The sequence below is a fragment of the Scyliorhinus torazame genome, chromosome 13 (genome assembly GCF_047496885.1).
Source record: "Scyliorhinus torazame isolate Kashiwa2021f chromosome 13, sScyTor2.1, whole genome shotgun sequence".
NCBI classification, from domain to species: domain Eukaryota; kingdom Metazoa; phylum Chordata; class Chondrichthyes; order Carcharhiniformes; family Scyliorhinidae; genus Scyliorhinus; species Scyliorhinus torazame.
In genome coordinates, this window is record NC_092719.1 from 90,841,362 (window position 1) to 90,855,792 (window position 14,431).

At 48.2% G+C, this 14,431-nt stretch overlaps 1 protein-coding gene across 8 annotated transcripts in view; it reads right to left on the bottom strand.

Annotated features, from left to right (window-relative positions):
• Positions 1 to 14,431, bottom strand: part of washc4 (WASH complex subunit 4) — a 425,031-nt gene that overhangs the window by 90,208 nt on the left and 320,392 nt on the right. For all 8 annotated transcript variants that reach the window (XM_072471956.1, XM_072471955.1, XM_072471953.1 and 5 more), the window contains 4 exons: positions 11,953 to 12,121; positions 11,686 to 11,840; positions 11,324 to 11,398; positions 4,851 to 4,955 (listed from right to left, as the gene is read on the bottom strand). In XM_072471956.1, coding sequence (XP_072328057.1) covers positions 4,851 to 4,955; positions 11,324 to 11,398; positions 11,686 to 11,840; positions 11,953 to 12,121 — 504 coding nt within the window. The remainder of the gene's footprint in view (positions 1 to 4,850; positions 4,956 to 11,323; positions 11,399 to 11,685; positions 11,841 to 11,952; positions 12,122 to 14,431) is intronic.

Here is a 14,431-nt window from a genome sequence, read left to right on the forward strand (position 1 = left end):
TGGCCTGAAGTGCATATGTTTTAATGCAAGGAGCATTACGGGTAAGGCAGATGAACTTAGAGCTTGGATTACTACTTGGAACTATGATGTTGTTGCCATTACAGAGACCTGGTTGAGGGAAGGGCAGGATTGGCAGCTAAACGTTCCAGGATTTAGATGTTTCAGGCGGGATAGAGGGGGATGTAAAAGGGGAGGTGGAGTTGCGCTACTTGTTCGGGAGAATATCACAGCTATACTGCGAGAGGACACCTCAGAGGGCAGTGAGGCGATATGGGTAGAGATCAGGAATAAGAAGGGTGCAGTCACAATGTTGGGGGTATACTACAGGCCTCCCAACAGCCAGCGGGAGATAGAGGAGCAGATAGGTAGACAGATTTTGGAAAAGAGTAAAAACAACAGGGTTGTGGTGATGGGAGACTTCAACTTCCCCAATATTGACTGGGACTCACTTAGTGCCAGGGGCTTAGACGGGGCAGAGTTTGTAAGGAGCATCCAGGAGGGCTTCTTAAAACAATATGTAAACAGTCCAACTAGGGAAGGGGCGGTACTGGACCTGGTATTGGGGAATGAGCCCGGCCAGGTGGTAGATGTTTCAGTAGGGGAGCATTTCGGTAACAGTGACCACAATTCAGTAAGTTTTAAAGTACTGGTGGACAAGGATAAGAGTGGTCCGAGGATGAATGTGCTAAATTGGGGGAAGGCTAATTATAACAATATTAGGCAGGAACTGAAGAACATAGATTGGGGGCGGATGTTTGAGGGCAAATCAACATCTGACATGTGGGAGGCTTTCAAGTGTCAGTTGAAAGGAATACAGGACCGGCATGTTCCTGTGAGGAAGAAAGATAAATACGGCAATTTTCGGGAACCTTGGATGACGAGAGATATTGTAGGCCTCGTCAAAAAGAAAAAGGAGGCATTTGTCAGGGCTAAAAGGCTGGGAACAGACGAAGCCTGTGTGGCATATAAGGAAAGTAGGAAGGAACTTAAGCAAGGAGTCAGGAGGGCTAGAAGGGGTCACGAAAAGTCATTAGCAAATAGGGTTAAGGAAAATCCCAAGGCTTTTTACACGTACATAAAAAGCAAGAGGGTAGCCAGGGAAAGGGTTGGCCCACTGAAGGATAGGCAAGGGAATCTATGTGTGGAGCCAGAGGAAATGGGCGAGGTACTAAATGAATACTTTGCATCAGTATTCACCAAAGAGAAAGAATTGGTAGATGTTGAGTCTGGAGAAGGGGGTGTAGATAGCCTGGGTCACATTGTGATCCAAAAAGACGAGGTGTTGGGTGTCTTCAAAAATATTAAGGTAGATAAGTCCCCAGGGCCTGATGGGATCTACCCCAGAATACTGAAGGAGGCTGGAGAGGAAATTGCTGAGGCCGTGACAGAAATCTTTGGATCCTCGCTGTCTTCAGGGGATGTCCCGGAGGACTGGAGAATAGCCAATGTTGTTCCTCTGTTTAAGAAGGGTAGCAAGGATAATCCCGGGAACTACAGGCCGGTGAGCCTTACTTCAGTGGTAGGGAAATTACTGGAGAGAATTCTTCGAGACAGGATCTACTCCCATTTGGAAGCAAATGGACGTATTAGTGAGAGGCAGCACGGTTTTGTGAAGGGGAGGTCGTGTCTCACTAACTTGATAGAGTTTTTCGAGGAGGTCACTAAGATGATTGATGCAGGTAGGGCAGTAGATGTTGTCTATATGGACTTCAGTAAGGCCTTTGACAAGGTCCCTCATGGTAGACTAGTACAAAAGGTGAAGTCACACGGGATCAGGGGTGAACTGGCAAGGTGGATACAGAACTGGCTAGGCCATAGAAGGCAGAGGGTAGCAATGGAGGGATGCTTTTCTAATTGGAGGGCTGTGACCAGTGGTGTTCCACAGGGATCAGTGCTGGGACCTTTGCTCTTTGTAGTATATATAAATGATTTGGAGGAAAATGTAACTGGTCTGATCAGTAAGTTTGCAGACGACACAAAGGTTGGTGGAATTGCGGATAGCGATGAGGACTGTCTGAGGATACAGCAGGATTTAGATTGTCTGGAGACTTGGGCGGAGAGATGGCAGATGGAGTTTAATCCGGACAAATGTGAGGTAATGCATTTTGGAAGGTCTAATGCAGGTAGGGAATATACAGTGAATGGTAGAACCCTCAAGAGTATTGAAAGTCAAAGAGATCTAGGAGTACAGGTCCACAGGTCATTGAAAGGGGCAACACAGGTGGAGAAGGTAGTCAAGAAGGCATACGGCATGCTTGCCTTCATTGGCCGGGGCATTGAGTATAAGAATTGGCAAGTCATGTTGCAGCTGTATAGAACCTTAGTTAGGCCACACTTGGAGTATAGTGTTCAATTCTGGTCGCCACACTACCAGAAGGATGTGGAGGCTTTAGAGAGGGTGCAGAAGAGATTTACCAGAATGTTGCCTGGTATGGAGGGCATAAGCTATGAGGAGCGATTGAATAAACTCGGTTTGTTCTCACTGGAACGAAGGAGGTTGAGGGGCGACCTGATAGAGGTATACAAAATTATGAGGGGCATAGACAGAGTGGATAGTCAGAGGCTTTTCCCCAGGGTAGAGGGGTCAATTACTAGGGGGCATAGGTTTAAGGTGAGAGGGGCAAGGTTTAGAGTAGATGTACGAGGCAAGTTTTTTACGCAGAGGGTAGTGGGTACCTGGAACTCGCTACCGGAGGAGGTAGTGGAAGCAGGGACGATAGGGACATTTAAGGGGCATCTTGACAAATATATGAATAGGGTGGGAATAGAAGGATACGGACCCAGGAAGTGTAGAAGATTGTAGTTTAGTCGGGCAGTATGGTCGGCACGGGCTTGGAGGGCCGAAGCGCCTGTTCCTGTGCTGTACATTTCTTTGTTCTTTGTTCTTGTTTGGACGTATTAGTGAGAGGCAGCATGGTTTTGTGAAGGGGAAGTCGTGTCTCACTAACTTGATAGAGTTTTTCGAGGAGGTCATTATGTCATTACTGAGTGGAGCTAAGGTTATCAGGCATTTCGCAAAAAAAGTCCAGTTGTGAGTTAGATGAAGCTGTGAACAGAAGTCAAGCAGTTTGCTCTCTGCAGTTCAGTTAAAGATATGTTTGCAGACAGAAGAGCAGTGTGGCTGGAAAGGTGAAACAGCTTCTGAAGAAATACAGCCAGAGTTTCTGCATGATTCCGAAAGGATTCAGATCTTTTCTTTAAAGCAGTGGCACAAGGTCTCTCTTGCACAAAGAACATGGGCTTCCTCCGGGTGCTCCGGTTTCCTCCCACACTCCAAAGACGTGTCGGTTTGGTGGATTGGCCATGCTAAATTGCCCTTAGTGTCCAAAAAGGATAGGAGGGGTTATTGGGTTATGGGGATAGGGTAGAAGTGAGGGCTTAAGTGGGTCGGTGCAGGCTCATTGGGCCGAATGGCCTCCTTCTGCACTGTATGTTCTATGTTCTATGAACGCCTCTGAACAGCAGGTATTCCTATGTGCTAATGGTATTTCAGTGGATTGAGTGTGGAGATGTTTTTTGTTGTTGTTTGAATGGGAATACAGATAGCAATTAAGGGTATTATACTCACTGTATTGAGTAGCATTGTTTAAGGGGTACTGAAAGCTATTTTCTGTGATGTTAAAGGAATTTCAATACTGTGTGGGTAATAAAGTTTGTTTTAAAATATCATATCGCTAGTTTTTTGTGAAATCACTCTTGGAGCGAGGTATCCTTTCCTTTTAGTCTTACAAAATAAAATATTGGGGTTACTGTCCGATAAGCTAGCCACTGTTGGGGTCTGGTCTGGGATCGTAATAACGCTTAAAGCCAACAATGAAGCAGTGTTTCTGAGAATTGATACTAACAGGGCCCAAACACAAATTATTTGCAATGTACCACTTTTCATAAGTCACGAGTAGCGACGGTTGAGAGCCCAATCGTCCATTCCAATTGGCTCCCTGCCCAAATGGTCTTGAACCCCAGCCTATAGCAAATTGTTTCCAAATGAACAGGTGATGCAAAATAGGGTTAATTCTTTAAAAGATCAGGCAAATCCCCAAAGATAAATGGTAAGGTGGGGAAATGAGTTAAATAGTAGAATTTGGTGTCACTAAGTGTGAAGTGAAAAAATACCAACAATAATCGTACTGAAGGCCTGGTACTGTGGAAAAGGAAGGACAGCTGGTGTTACAAGTTTCCAGGAGATTAAAATTAGCACCGTAGACTAATAATGATGTGCAGATGCCGGCGTTGGACTGGGGTGAGCACATTAAGAAGTCTTACAACAACACCAGGTTAAAGTCCAACATGTTTGTTTTGAATCACTAGCTTTCAGAGCACTGCTCCTTCCTCAGGTGAATGAAGGTGGGTTCCAGAAACATACATACAGACAAAGTCAAAGATACAAAACAATACTTTGAATGCAAGTCTTTGCAGGTAATTAAGTCTTCACAGGTCCAGACGGAGCAACTGGAGAGAGGGATAATCACTGGTTAAAATGGTCTTAAGCCAGGACAGTTGGTAGGATTTTGCAAGCCCAGGCCAGATGGTAGGGGGTGAATACATTGAGACATGAAACCAAGGTCCCAGTTGAGGCCGTACTCATGTGTGTGGAACTTGGCTCTAAGTTTCTGCTCGGCGATTCTGCACTGCTGCGCATCCTGAAGGCCGCCTTGGAGAACGCTTAGACTGATAAGGCTATAATTTTAAAAAGCTACTGAAATGCTCGATTTTAATCACCAAAGGTATGGAATATAAGAACCAAGAGGCAATGAAAAACCTATATAAATAAACTTTCAATAAGACCGAATTGTACCCATTCTCCTAGTAAATGAATTTTGAAAATTCACCCAAGATCAAAGGACACTTACTGTTGTGTTCATAATGCCTGTCCCATGCGTACGGATCGAGTTTGCAACATGCCTAATGTTGATTGTATTCAGATGTTTATTGTTGCTTGTGCGCTCTATGAAGATCTATAACAAGCAATGAAATAAAGTTTCAAACTTCCTGTATTTTTTGGTATGAGACTTTTTTCTCCAGCTGATCAGGCTTGGTCTTATAGGCTGCTTCGACTTATCTAACACTTAAGCAATCCCATGCCTCGTACCAAAATGCCTCCATCACATCACCTCAATCCTACAGTCGCTTTAAGATGGAAGTCATGAAATAGAAAATGGCGGGGACTTCCGGTTGCGGCAGGGATGAGCTAGCCGCACGTTTCGGCGGCTCCAGCTCCGACGGAACTTCGGGCTCTTTTAAGAGCCCCAACGGGGACTTTGCCGGCCGAAAAACCCGGTGCGAGGCGCGAGGGAAGGGAGCCCCCCCCCCGAACGACGGAGGGAAAAACCGGCGGCGGCGGCTGCAGCCCGAAGAATCTGCAATCAGAAGGTCAGAGGGAGTGGAACAAAATGGCGGTGGAGGGATCGCAGGTGACATGGGGGCCTGAGCAGGACGAGGTTGTGAGACGGTGCGTGGACCTGCTGAAGAAGGAGGTAATGACCCCGTTGTTACAAGCAATTGAGGGGCTTAAGGAGACTTTAAAGACCCAGGAGACTGAACTTCGCGTGGTGGAGCAGAGGGTGTCAGGTATTGAGGATGAGGTCCTGGGCTTGGCGGTCAAGACTCAGACGCACGAGGCACTTCATAAAAAGTGTGCTGACAGGATTGAGGCCCCTGAAAATGGAGCGCGAAGGAAGAACCTTAGGATACTAGGTTTCCCGGAGGGTGTGGAAGGAGTGGACTGTGGAGCGTACGCAAGTAAGATGCTGAGCTCACTGATGGGTGCTGAGGCCCCTGCGGGCCCCATGGAGGTGGAGTGGGCAAATCGGATCCCAGCGAGAAGACCAAAAGCGGGAGAACCACCGAGGGCGATAATCGTGCTATTCTACCGCCTGAAGGACAAAGAAGAGGTCCTGAGATGGGCGAAAAACGTGCGGAGTAGCAGATGGGAGAATGCTGTGGTAAGGATCTACCAGGATTGGAGTGCAGAGGTGGCGAGAAGGAGGGCGAGCTTCAACCGAGCCAAAGAGGTTTTGCACAAAAGGAAGGTGAAGTTTGGGATGCTGCAGCCGGCAAGACTATGGGTCACGCATCAGGAGAGACACTATTATTTCGAGACGGCGGAGGAAGCATGGTCCTTCATCAATGAAGAGAAACTGGACCGGAACTGAGGGACTCATGCTGCAGGGAACTGTTATTGTTGTTATTATTGTTTTTGTTAATGGAATGGTGAAAGTTAATCGAGAAGTAAACAGGGAAGGGGGGGGGGGACACTGGGGAAATGTGGGCACCGGTGAGGGGGGAGAGGCGGGACATAGTCGGAGAATGGGGAAGGAGAGGGGGAGGGGAAAGGGAGCTGCGCCATAAGAGGCAGGTCAGGTAAAGGGATGTTCCCGCTCCAGAAAGAATAAGGCGGGAAAACAGGCGCAAGGCGGATGGGAGTTCCCTCACACCGGGGGGGTCGAGGAACGAGCAGGAGTAGCCGGGGTCAGTTGAAGTCAGCTGACTTACGGAAGTGATATGGGGGGAGCAATCAAGCTAGATAGGGATCTAGCGGGGGGGGGGGGGGGGGGGGGCGGCAACTGGGTTGCTGCTGCGGAAATCCAAAAGGAAATGGCTAAAGAGAGGGTGGTCGGGGGCGGGATGCGGCGCTGGGGGAGCGAGCGAGAGCGCGGAGGCGGGATATGGGACTGGCCTAGAGAAGGTAATGGCTAGTCGACACGGGAGGGGGGCAGGTAGCCCCCCAGTGAGGCTGATCACGTGGAACGTGAGAGGCCTGAATGGACCGATAAAAAGGGCCCGAGCGCTCGCGCATTTGAAAGGACTAAGGGCAGACGTGGTTATGCTCCAAGAGACGCATCTAAAGGTGGCGGACCAAGTTAGGCTAAGGAAAGGATGGGTGGGACAGGTGTTCCACTCAGGACTGGACGCAAAGAACAGAGGGGTGGCCATTTTGGTGGGGAAACAGGTAGCATTTGAAGCAAAGACCATCGTAGCAGATAGTGGAGGTAAATATGTAATGGTGAGTGGTAGGCTGGAGGGAATGGAGGTCGTGTTGGTTAATGTGTATGCCCCAAATTGGGACGATGCGGGGTTCATGAGACGGATGCTGGGGCGTATTCCGGACCTGGAGGCAGGAAATTTGATTTTAGGAGGGGACTTCAATACGGTGCTGGACCCGGGGCTAGATAGATCCAGCTCAAGGACTGGAAGAAGGCCGGCAGCGGCCAAGGTACTTAAGGGGTTTATGGACCAAATGGGGGGAGTGGATCCATGGCGATTTCTTAGACCCAGGGCTAGGGAGTATTCCTTCTCCTCCCACGTCCATAAAGTGTACTCCCGGATAGATTTTTTTGTTTTAGGAAGGTCGTTGATCTCTAGGGTGGAAGAAGCTGAATACTCAGCCATAGCGGTTTCGGATCATGCCCCACATTGGGTGGACCTGGAAGTAGGAGAGGACAGGGAGCAGAGAACACTCTGGCGATTAGATGTGGGACTGATGGCGGATGAGGGAGCGTGTGCAAGAGTGAGGGTGTGTATCGAGAGATACCTGGAGGTCAATGACGATGGCGAGGTCCCTGTGGGAGTGGTCTGGGAAGCACTAAAAGCGGTGGTCAGAGGAGAGCTGATTTCTATTGGGGCCCACAAAAGGAAAACAGAGGCCAAGGAAAGGGATAGATTACTGGGGAGATTTTAAGGGTGGACAGGGAATTTGCAGAGACCCCGGAGGAGGAGCTGTACAGGGAGAGGAGACGACTCCAGACCGAGTTTGACCTTCTGACCACCAGAAAGGCGGAGGTACTGTGGAGGAAGGCACAGGGGAGGAGGAATGAACATGGGGAAAAGGCTAGTCGCCTGTTGGTGCACCAACTGCGAAAGAGGGCAGCAGCGAGGGAGATAGGAGGAATTAGGGATGAAAGGGGAGACACTGTGCGAAGGGCAGGAAAGATAAATGAGGTGTTTAAGACCTTTTATGAAGAACTGTATAGGTCTCAGCCCCCAGAGGGAGAGGAGGGGATGCGGCAGTTCCTGGACCAATTGAGGTTCCCGAAAGTGGAGGAGCAGGCGGTGGCAGGCCTGGGGGCGCCGATTGAGGTGGACGAGGTTATTAAGGGACTGGAAAGCATGCAAGCAGGGAAGGCCCCGGGGCCGGACGGGTTCCCGGTGGAATTCTACAGAAAATATGTGGACTTGTTGGCCCCGTTGTTGGCGAGGACGTTCAATGAGGCCAGGGAAGGGGGGGACACTACCCCCGACAATGTCGGAGGCGACGATATCGCTAATTTTGAAGAGGGACAAAGATCCGATGCAGTGTGGGTCTTATAGACCTATTTCACTATTGAACGTGGACGCCAAACTGCTAGCAAATTTGCTGGCATCGAGGATAGAGGACTGTCCCAGGGGTGGTGCACGAAGACCAGACAGGGTTCGTAAAAGGGAGACAATTGAATGTTAACGTGCGACGGCTATTAGGGGTGATAATGATGCCCTCAGTGGAGGGGGAGGCAGAGATAGTGGCGGCAATGGACGCAGAGAAGGCATTTGATAGGGTGGAGTGGGAGTATTTATGGGAAGTGTTAAGGAGGTTTGGGTTTGGGAACGGGTTTATTCGCTGGGTTAGACTACTTTATGGGGCACCAACGGCAAGCGTAGTTACAGGTCGACATAGATCGGCGTATTTCCGATTATATAGGGGAACAAGACAGGGATGCCCGCTGTCTCCATTGTTGTTTGCGTTGGCTATTGAACCTCTGGCCATGGCGTTGAGAGGCTCCAGGAAATGGAGAGGGGTGACTAGAGGGGGAGAAGAACACCGAGTCTCGTTATACGCGGATGACCTATTGCTATACGTGTCGGACCCAGCAGGGGTGATGATAGAGGTTATGCGAATCTTGAGGAGGTTCGGGGAATTTTCGGGGTATAGGTTAAACATGGGGAAGAGTGAATTATATGTGATACATCCAGGGGACCAGAGTAGAGAGATGGAAGGCTTACCGCTAAGGAAAGAAACTTCCGATACTTGGGGATTCAGATCGCTAGGAGCTGGGGAACCTTGCACAGTCTTAATCTGACGGCTGGTAGAGCAAATGGAGGAGGACTTTAAGAGGTGAGACATGCAGCCTTTATCGCTGGCGGGCAGGGTGCAAGCAATTAAGATGATGGTCCTCCCGAGGTTCTTATTTGTATTTCAATGTCTCCCTATTTTAATCACCAGGACCTTTTTTAATAAAATAGATAGGAGCATTACGAGCTTTGTGTGGGCAGGGAAAGTTCCGAGAGTAAGGAGGGGGTTCCTGCAGCGCAGTAGGGACAGAGGAGGACTGGCACTACCGAACTTGGGAGATTATTATTGGGCCGCCAATGTGGCAATGATACGTAGATGGATGATGGAGGGTGAGGGAGCGGCGTGGAAAAAGCTGGAGAGAAGGTCCTGTAAAGGGCCGAGTCTAGAGGCCCTGGTGACGGCGCCGCTACCATTCTCACCGAAAAAGTACACCACGAACCCGGTGGTGGCGGCAACACTGAACATATGGGGACAGTGGAGGCGACAGAGAGGGGTGCGGGGAGCCCTGGTGGGGTCCCCTATCAGGAACAACCATTTCGCCCCAGAAACAATGGATGGAGGATTTCAGAGCTGGTACCAGTTGGGAATTAGGAAGGTGGGATATTTATTCATAGATGGGACTTTTGCGAGCTTGGGAGCACTGGAGGAAAAGTATAAGTTACCCCGGGGGAATTTCTTGAGATATATGCAGGTGAGGGCGTTTACTAGACAACAGGTGAGGGAATTTCCGCGGCTCCCGACACAGGGGATAAGGACAGGGTGTTTTCAGGGGTGTGGGTCGGAGAGGGCAAGGTGTCAGAGATTTATAGAGAGATGAGGGAAGAGGGGGAGGAGTCGGTGGGCGAACTAAAAAGAAAGTGGGAAGAATTAAGGGAGGTGATAGAGGAGGGTATGTGGGCTGATGTCCTAAGCAGGGTAAATTCCTCTTCCTCATGCGCCAAGCTTAGCCTGATTCAATTAAAGGTGCTACATAGAGCACACATAACGAGGGCAAGATTGAGCAGGTTCTTTGGAGTGGATGACAAATGTGGGACGTGTGGCGGGAGCCCGGCAAACCACGCACTGGAAGGGTATTGGGAGTGATTTCGCAGGTGGTGAAGGCCCGGGTCAAACCAGGCTGGGGGTTAGCTCTATTTGGAGTTGCGGAAGAGCCGGGAGTGCAGGAGGCGAAAGAGGCCGATGTCGTGGCCTTTGCATCCCTCGTAGCCCGGCGCAGGATCCTACTCATGTGGAAGGAGGCGAAACCCCCTGGACTGGAGGCCTGGGTAAACGATATGGCGGGGTGTATTAAACTGGAGCAGATAAAGTTTGCCCTGAGAGGATCGGCTCAAGGGTTCACCAGGCCATTTCTCGACTACCTAGGGGAACGTTAGAGGGAAGACAGATGACCAGCAGCAGCAACCCAGGGGGGGAGGGGGGGAGGAGGCTTAGTTGAGTATAGGTCAATAGAGTACGAGGTTTTGTTACTTGCATATTATTATTATTATTATTATTGTTAAAAAGTTAAAAAATTTCTGTTTTGTTATTGTTATCGTTTCGTTTGTTTTGTAAGCGGGAAAAATGTTGCTCAGGGAAAAAAAATTCAATAAAATATATTTTTTTTAAAAAGAAATAGAAAATGGCGGGAACATGGCTGCTCACCATAAATAGAGTCCTCACCATGTATAATTATAGAATCCCCAGTGCAGAAAGAGGCCATTCAGTATTCACCTATCCTCCAAAGAGCAGCCTGTCCCCGTAACCCCATCTAATCTAATTTAGTGGATTGGCAATGCTAAATTGTCCCTAACCTGCACATCTTTGGATTGAGAGAGGAAACCATTGCACTGGGAGAACATGTAAACTCCATGCAGATAGTCACCCAAGACTGGAATTAAACCCGAGTCCTTGGCGCTGTGAGGCAGCAGTGCTAACTACTGTGCGAGAAAAATGTTCTGGGCTGGTGCAAGGCGAAGGATATGTTCCGTATAACCAAGAACCAAATGATTCATATTCTCATGTACGGTTTCACACATGTCAAGAGTCATGTCTTGTTCAAGTTTATAATTTTTAGTAAACCAGATTTGGATTTGCCGAACAAAAATTGTATGATTTTTCTTTTTCATTGAATGTATTAATAAAAGAGATTTGCATTAAGCCCATTTTTCTGGTCTGGTTCGAACTTGGAAAAAGTCAGAAATTTAATCAATTCGACTTAAGCATCAAAAAGTATGTTAATTCTTATGATTAAAGTTTCTCCTAGCAATGCATCTCAAAAATCTATTCCTTGAAATGTACCTGGTTGTTCAGATTGTAGAGATACCTTGAAACAAACACATGGATATTTCGCATTATCTCAAGAACATCTAATCCCTGAAAACAATATGAAATCATGTTAGGAAGAATGATGCAATTGCTTTTCACTATCTTTAATTTACTGATAAATAGTTACACTGTAATAGAAGCTTTAATCAAGCTATCAGAATGCAAAACTAAACATAGATAATGAACTAAAAATAATTGAGACCAGGATTCCTCGGCAGCAGTACTGCTACAAACCAGCTCTATGTGTCAAACATCAATCAGTCAGATGGCTTCTCTTTCACTATTACAAAGCAGTCCTAATTCATTCCACACACTAGAAACAGCTCAGCACTTACCTGTTCCAAGGTCTGACTTGGAAGATGTGCTTCGGTCATCGAGAGACTGTACCGCTGGGCTGCCAGATTTCTCATTTCACTATAGGTGGCCCAGTCATGAATAGCCACTGTTGTCAGGTTATAGAAAGTCTTGTCCAGATAGTGAGTTACATATGCTGTTAGAAATATTTGTGAAAATTATTTTATAATGTTACGTTATCTGTTGCCACCTTTACAATGTGATGTTTAATGAACAGTCATTGAATAAGCCACTGAATAGAAGCTAACCTTTGACGTCAATGAATCGGTTAAAGAAACGGATTGGTTTGATGGAGAAAAAATCCGTCAAGTCTTTGATGCCTACTCTGAACGGATTTCGATCATCCAGTTTTAAATGTGTGTGCACAGATAGTCTCAGGTCCTTCTCAATCTCTTTACAGAGCTTATCCAAAAGGTGCTGTTGGAAAAGAAAAGGGACCCAGAGGAGGAATGCAATAAAGAAAAAAAAAGACTCAACAAATTTAGAGACACGTGAGAGAACTGTTAGTAGTTGAAGTGTTTTTGAAAGAGTTTGATTCAAACAGCATCAACCACCAGCACAGACACGCTGACATACCCTTAAACTGAGCAATCAAAATAGTCCAGTCAGACAAAATCTGATTATTACAGATAACTTCCTTAAAGGGTGCTAAAAATAAATGAAATTATAACCTTCCCTGCAAGAAAACTTTTCCAACTATAAAACTAGATTGTAGGACTAGAATCTCAACCAGTCTGCCTGGTACCAGTCACACCCACCCCAAAACATCCCTCTAACTCCAGTACAATGAGAGGCATGATGGGTCATCCACTGCCATGGAATGTCTGCATGTGCAAATAAAGCTACATTTCGTTCAATCAGCCATCATGAAAATCACAGACTAACTACAACAGGAGCATGCTAACATTTTACATTGAGAGATTTATGAAACACGATAAAAGACAAATGTTATAACAGAGTAAAATTGCAAAGTTTGCCAATAATACCCAAGTTAGAGGTGTGGCAAACAGCGAGGCAGCCACTATTTGACTGCAACAGGGCACAGATAGGCTCTCAGAATGGGCAAACAACTAGAAAATTAAATGTAATACAGAAGAGGTGATGCATTTGGCAAAAGGCGTAGGGAAAGGTAATACAGGTTTAAAGGTCAGGGGTACCTAGGCGTTCATGTGCACAGATCCTCAGAGGTGGTCGGACATACTGACAGAGCTGTTAGCAAAACATTTCAGACTCATATATAAAGATATCAAGTACAAAAGTAGGCAAGTTATGCTGAAGTTTTATAAAGCTCTGGTCAGACTTCCGGGTGCGGCGATGACCAGCTAAGTCGCACGTTTCGGCAGCTCCCGGTGGAAAGGACTTTTGGGCTCTTAATAGGAGCCCCAACGGCAATTTTAACGGCTAAAAACACTGTGCGGTAAACCAGAAGGGAATACCCCCTGGACACGGATGGAAAAAGGAGAGGAAAGTGGCCGGATTGCGGTGGATCCTCTAGAGCAGCGGCAAGGAAGGCAAGCACAAAGCAAGATGGCGTCGGAAGGAGGCAGTTTAATATGGGGCCCTGACCAACAAGAGTTCCTGCGGCGTTGCGTGGAAGAACTTGAAAAGGAGATGAAGAAGGAGCTGTTGGCCCCGATATTACAGGCGATTGAAGGGCTAAAGGAGGAGCAAAAGACCCAGGCGCAGGAGCTTCGGGTCGTGAAGGCAAAGGCTGCTGAGAATGAGGACGACATACAGGGCCTGGTGGTGAAGACAGAGATGCACGAGGCACAACACAAAAGGTGTGTGGAAAGGCTGGAGGTGCTGGAGAATAATGCGAGGAGGAAGAATTTAAGGATTCTTGGTCTTCCCGAAGGTGCAGAAGGGGCGGACGTCGGGGCATATGTGAGCACGATGCCGCACTCGTTAATGGGATCGGAGGCCCCGACGGGCCCGTTGGAGGTGGAGGGAGCCTATCGAGTTATGGCGCCAAGACCGAGGGCTGGAGAAATTCCTTGAGCCACAGTGGTGAGATTTCTCCGATATAAGTACAGAGAGATGGTCCTCAGATGGGCAAAGAAAACTCGGAGCAGTAGGTGGGAGAACGCGGTGATCCGCGTATATCAAGATTGGAGTGCGGAGGTGGCGAGAAGGAGGGCAAGCTTTATTCGGGCCAAGGCGGTGCTGCACAAAAGGAAGGTTAAATTTGGAATGCTGCAGCCGGCAAGACTGTGGGTCACACATCAAGGGAAACACCACTACTTTGAAACGGCAGAAGAGGCGTGGACATTTATTGTCGAGGAGAAACTGGAATAAGCGGGCTAGAAAAAGAACGTTTGGGACAAAGTGGTGGGGTGAAGAGGGGGGGGGAAAAAGGGGGAAGAGATGATTTCCCAAGTTGTTAATCCTGCGACCCTGTAACTTTTCTCTCTTCCCCATGTCGTGGGGGAGGGGGGGGAGAGGGAGGATGAGGAGCTGGGGGCGCCGGCCATTGGGGGCGGGGCCAAATGGGAAGCACGGGCTTTGTTCCCGCGCGATGGTAATTATGGCGGGAACAGGGAAGCAGGAAGGAGGGGGCCTCGCACCGTGGGAGCCGAGGTCACGGGGGGAAGCGGAGGTCGGCCAGAGTTTGCTGACTTCTGGGAGCAACATGGGGGGTGCAATTACGCTAGTGAGGGATCTAGCGGGGGAGGTGGGGGGGGTGTTAACTGGGTTGCTGCTGCTGGGGAGAAGGGGGAGCTGGTATGG